This window comes from Neomonachus schauinslandi, chromosome 9, assembly GCF_002201575.2.
Source record: "Neomonachus schauinslandi chromosome 9, ASM220157v2, whole genome shotgun sequence".
In the NCBI taxonomy this organism is placed as follows: Eukaryota; Metazoa; Chordata; class Mammalia; order Carnivora; family Phocidae; genus Neomonachus; species Neomonachus schauinslandi.
In genome coordinates this window covers 12,056,599-12,062,598 of record NC_058411.1, presented here as the reverse complement: position 1 = coordinate 12,062,598, position 6,000 = coordinate 12,056,599, and the positions used below count along the sequence as shown (strand labels likewise).

The 6,000-nt window shown below is 39.4% G+C and overlaps 1 protein-coding gene across 1 annotated transcript in view; it reads right to left on the bottom strand.

Moving 5' to 3' along the window:
• Positions 1-1,236: 1,236 nt before the first annotated feature.
• CATSPERB (cation channel sperm associated auxiliary subunit beta) overlaps positions 1,237-6,000 on the bottom strand; it is a 97,109-nt gene continuing 92,345 nt past the window's right edge. Inside the window, exon 26 of the mRNA XM_021679637.1 lies at positions 1,237-1,440. Coding sequence (XP_021535312.1) covers positions 1,237-1,440 — 204 coding nt within the window. The remainder of the gene's footprint in view (positions 1,441-6,000) is intronic.

Below are 6,000 nucleotides of genomic sequence, written 5' to 3'. Positions count from 1 at the left end.
AATTTGCTGCTGACTCTGTCCTCAACTTCACAAAGACAAGTGAGGCAATGCATTGATGTTCCGGGATTCACTGCATTATTGTTACTCTGTCACCCAGAAACAGGTGGTCTTATGATAAGGTCTGTTGAAAGTTCATGCGCAATGGCCCCTTGGACACTGGCAATTTCCCTGCCTGGCTGGAATATATGTCCCATGCCATAATCCCCAGTACACAGGGTGGTTTCCTATAGCTACAGCACAGTCACTTGGGAGACAAGGGATGGAGAGTGAATGGTTTCACTTAATAAAACCCTACTGAGATTTCTGCTTTCTGTGTCCTGAACAAGGGGTCTCTCTAGCCAGTGTAGCAGAGCTTCTACCTGTCAACATGATAATGATTCTACTGAATTGGGAACCAAGACTGCCATGTGGCTTTTCTTGGCTCCCGGTGTATGAGGAAAACACACTCCTCTGGACTACATACTTAGCTTCTCCTTACATTGTCAAAGCAGTGTACCACCCCTTCAGAGCTTTTCCAAGAGACTATAGCTCTGATCTCGGAATGTATTGTCATCTTCTGGCTATTTGGGAACAGGTGCTCTGAGAGAGCACGCAGAGGTACATCTTTTGGAATTCCACATGCTTGTATGTAGGTTTGTAAACCAATACCTTGCCCTGTGTTCTTCCAACACCCCCATAATGGAGGTCACATTTTCCTCTTTTTAGGTGCTACTATCTGGTTTTGAAGTTGCTTCAAGAAACCCAGATGGCTTTCCCTTTAATTCCCATGAAACTCTGCCAGCACACTTGCAGATGAGCCTCCCCCACACCTGCCTTTCCCTGGCATGACTGCATTCTACCCATGTTCCTTCTCGAACAGAGCAAGGCTCGGGTGTCCTGAGCCCACAGCATGGGCTCTGGCCAATAAAAGCCAAAAACTACCAAAAACCCATTCCAAGCTAAAAAATACAGAGAACCCAGTCCACACAGAGATGCTTATTCATTTTATAGTTTTGTAAAAACCTCAAGGAAGATCTTCTATGTAAGCTTTAACAGAAGAAAGTTTCCACGTATTTAAAATAAGAAAACAGAATGGTAAACATATTTGACGAGTAGCGATTTGAGTTATAAATGGTCATCCTGAAGTATTTTATCTTGTTTTTATATTAACATTTAAATATATTGTTCTAGAATTGTCTCGTAAAGCCAGCACATTAAGAGAAAATTGTGATTATCACTGGTTCCCTATTCAGATTTTCATCTGTGAGCCATCTGCTTCATGCTGAAATTTGACAAGTTCACTTTGTTTCTCCTCATAAATTTTTGGCATATATCACTTGGGTGGATGTTACGTATTTGAAACATAAATGTTGTGAAAATTAACCCCCCCAGCACTACAGCCGCTGCAACAGCTATGAGTGTGTGTCCTGGAAATGGCAATGGTACTTCATCAACATAAATCTGCAACAGAAAAAGCACAGTCTTTTAGTTTTCTGAATCTAGTCATTTAAGACGCTGAACTTTATATGATTTCCATAACAGTGGAGACACTATTAATCAATTTAGCAAACTTCTGCTCAGATACATACAGATATTCAGCATCCACAAAGCCTAGAAACAGTCTCTGGACAATCTGGTAAGTAACAGTTTGCACGCAATACAGAATATAAATTCTATCGTCCTAGGTCTTTAACCACAGAGGTCGGCAGGGTACTTAGATGGCAGGAAAACACTCTGTGTTCAGTTACAGAGGAACGGACAGAGTGCCATGGGAACACAGTTAGGAAATGCCTAACTGCCAAGGGTGACCAGGGAATGTGCTTCCTGAGCTGCATCTTGAAGAATAAGTGGGTTCACAGAAGACAAGGAGAAGAACGGGCATTCCAGGGAGAGGGAATAAGCATGTGCTCCTTCAAGCTGTCATCTTTTTAGAAAATCCTCTATGTGCTAACATAGGGAAACTTCTGTATATTCAAAATGCTTCCTACACCTGAATGGATAACTAATAAAAACAAGTGCCTAGAAGAGAGACAGGATTGTTGACAGAGAGGCACAGAGGTGTCTTTTTCTCTGAGACTTGAGGCCAGGATGGGTGCCATATACGTTAATTCTAGAAGCAGGGGCATACAGAGAGTAAGATGGTTCGAGCCCAGTGACTTGGGTTTTCTCTGTGAAGTAGGAAGCTAGATCATATTTTGAGGTAGAAGAAAGTAGAGATGAGTGGAAATAGGAGGGTGGAGAATGTGGGAAAATGCTAAGGATGGGTAAGCTGCTTTAGAATACAGCTCAAGTTAAAGGTACCACCATCCTGCCAGTGACCAAAGGAGGTATGCCTTTTCTTTGAAACAACCCTCGTATGCCATCGAATCTCTTACAATTTCTCTCAGATTCATTCTTTCCATTCCATTTTCAATCCTGCTACTGTGAGCTTTATTACCTCATTTTGTATGAACAAACCACTCAGCCTCCTCTCTGTGCTGTCAATCCATGTTGACATAATAACATTGCCAGATTCATCTTTGTAAGACACCCATTTGTCTAAAAAACACTTTAAAAAAAAAGTGAAGTTGCTTTATTTGCAACGAAAAGAATTTTGACGATACAGAACTGGTACCGGAAGTGGGATGTTATAAGCAGCAGAATTGAAAAGGTGGTCCTGGCTAAGTGGTGTGGAAAGCAGTGAGAAACTGTTCTTTCCCATCTGGGCAGATAAGTATCCTCGTGGTAATGGATCAGCTGGCTTAGCCATCTCCTGTTGTACTATAGAGCCAATGGTGTGTGCCCAATGGTACTGGAATTATTGGGAATTTGATAGAAAATGTTAGATATTGGATGTGATATTCCACTTGTGGTCTTCAGGATGGTATACAAGAAAACAAAAATCTTCCTTCTAAGCAGGACCATCAGAGGAGTATGGATGATTAGCTTTGTTAAGAAAGATCTAATCTGTTTGTGGCCAATGAGAGAGACAATTGTATGCTACATGTAATCACAAAAGTGAATTTTCTTTTCCATGCTGAAAGAGCCAGAGGAAACAATTCATTGTAATCTTGGTCTATTTGGCTTTTGTTTGCATCTTTCCGTTCTGCTTCCTCAGTGTTGGATATCTCCCCTCTTAGTCTCCACAGCCCTCATGGCTGACAGCAGCTCTTGGGGCCACAAGCTGTTTTGTTCAATATCATCAAGAAAGAGCAAATCCATGTCTCAGCATTTGGTGCAAAAATCCTGTGATTCACTCTGACTGGACTGCTGTAGACCATGGTCTCCATCCCTGAACACCTTTTTTCAAAAATGTTTAATAGCTTCTTCTTGCTGACAGGAACATTCTAAAGTTCTTATTATGAGCTTTAAGTCTCCCACAGTTTGACCCTAACCTACCCACTTTCTTATACAGAACCTTACATTCCAGCCAAATGGATAGAAGCCGTTCAAGAGATAAGCTTGATGCTTTCTCTTACCTGTGTTTTTGCTGCTGCTGTTCCCTCTACCCAGAATGCCTTCCTTACCCATTTCTTACATAAAATAAAATTTTAGTCACCTTACTAGACGCTAGCAACATTTCACTTGTTCAGTTAAGCCATCCATTATTTTTTAAGAGTAGAAGGCTATATCACCTCTGAATTCTGTATTCACCAGCTAAACGGCCACCTCTAAAGTTCTTGAAAACAGTTTTTCTTCAAATGTTTCCCTTCCACTCTTCTTTGACTATCCAAATATTCCACACCATGTCTAAAAAAAGGTTAAACCCCAGAATCATAGAAGTGTGTCTCCTAGACACAATATCTCTTTACTGCCAAAATACTTCAATTTGTATTTCTTAAACACAAAGAATTCACTTAAATAGCCACAGTGTAATTGCCAAAATCAAGGCATTAACACCGAGACAGTGCTGTTCTCTAATCTACAGATGTTATTCAAATTTTGTCAATTATCCCAATAATGTCCTTTAAGGTGTGCAAAAATCCCCATTGTTTCAGGATACTTTCAAAAGCAGGTGTCGACAGTCCCAAGAAACTTACACTCTTTTTCTACTGTTGTTTAATGATTCTCCCTTGGTTAACTGTACAATCACTTCCTGTCTTTTTTTGTGGTTCCTCCTTCATTCCAGAAGCTTTGTCTCCTTCTGTTGACACTTCTTTTCAGCCTGAAGAAATTCTTTATATGTTTTTTTAAAAAGAGAAGTTCTGCCAATAGTGGATTATCTTTGTTTTCCTTCATCTAAGAGTGCTTTTATTTTTCCTTCACTCCTGAAGGATATTTTCACTGAATACAGAATTCTGGATTGGCAGTCCTTCCTCCCATGTTGGGCAACTTTCTTCTAGCTTCCATGGTTTCTGAGGAAAAATCAGCAGTCATTCAAATTATTGTTCACTTACATGGCTTTGTTGTTGCTGTTGTTTTGGCTGCTTTCAATATTTTTTTCTTTATCTTTGATTTTTAGTAGTTTGGTCATGATATGTTTAGGCAGAATCTCTATATCTTGCTCTGGATTCACTAAGCTTCTTAAATATGTAAATTTACGTCTTCACCAAATTTGGGACATTTTCAGCCTTTATTCTTTCTCTTTTCTCCTCCTTCTCCTTCCCCTCCCTTACCCCTTCCCTCCCCTGCACTCCTCCTACCACCTCCCTCTCCTCCCATTCCTCCTCCTCCTCCCCCTCATCGTCCTTTTTCCTGCATCAATCCCTTTTTCCTGTCCTGCATGGACTCTGGGGACCTAAAGGTCAGACTTTCGATACTATCACATAGATCCCTGAGGCCATTCTTTTTAAAGTCTTTTTTTTCTTCAGAGTGGATTTCTATTGATTTGTTTTCAAATTCACTGATTTTTTTTCTCTGCATATTTGTTCTGCTAGCAAATCTATCCAGTGATTTTTAAATTTTAAATATTGTATTTTTCAGTTCTAAAATTTCCATTTGGTTTTCTTTTTTATAGCTTCCATTTCTCTGCTGAGAATTTCTCCCTTTCCCTTTTCAGTCATTTCAAAACTCATTTACCTTTACCTCACACAGTCTGGTTATCATGGCTGGTTTAAAACATCTGTCTGATCATTTCATTTGCCATCAATTGCTGATTGTCTTTTCTTTTGAGAATCTATTATATTTTCTTAGTTATTGGCATATTGAGTAATATGGGATTTTATCCTGGACATTTAAGATGTTTCTGTTGTGAGATTCCGAGTCTTATTAAAAATTCTCTGGAAAATATTAGGGTTTTGTTTGTTTTAGCAGTTGGCTACACTGGTTGAGTTCAGATCAAGTTATGCTTTACTCTCGGTGGTGGCTCTGGTGTCAGTTCAGTTTCAAAACTTTGGCTATGCTCTTGTGTCTTTCTGGTTCCTGTGTCACTCAGGGGTTATTCCAGAACTTAAGTGAGGTGTTTATATTGCAGGCTTATTTTTAAGCCTTTGCTATGCTTCTTTGTTTTTGTTTTTTGAATGACTATATTTTCACCAATTTTATTTTATTTTTTAAGTTTTTATTTAAATTCCAGTTAGTTAACACACATTTACAGCAGTGCAGATCCATTGCTGGGGCTGGCCTTAGGCAGGGTCAAATAGAAAAAGGAGAGGGGTGGGGGAAGAGGGAGGAGGGGGAGAGGGAAAGAGGAAGGAAAGGAGGGAGGGGAGAGAGAGAGAGAGATCTTGTTTTTGATAATGTGGTAACAGTATTTGATAATGAATGAGTCATTAATCAATTTAATCAAATCCTCATTCCTTCTCATCCTGGTAGCAATTGTCGTTATGTGAAGAAGCATAACTGAATTATTGCACATCATGGGGTAATTTGGGGAGATTGATTTTGGTTCCCAAAACTTTCAGATCTTGATGGCTTTTGGCGTATTAAGACTCTACCATTACAATGAAATAATCAGGAAGATTGTAATGGAAACTAAAATGTTATAGACATATGTTTCTTTGGGGACATAGGGTGAGAGGAAATGTGGTAAAAGTCTGAAAATGAGTTAAAAATGGAAGATGGAGAGAGAACAAAAACAAATACAGGCACTTATTAAAATTT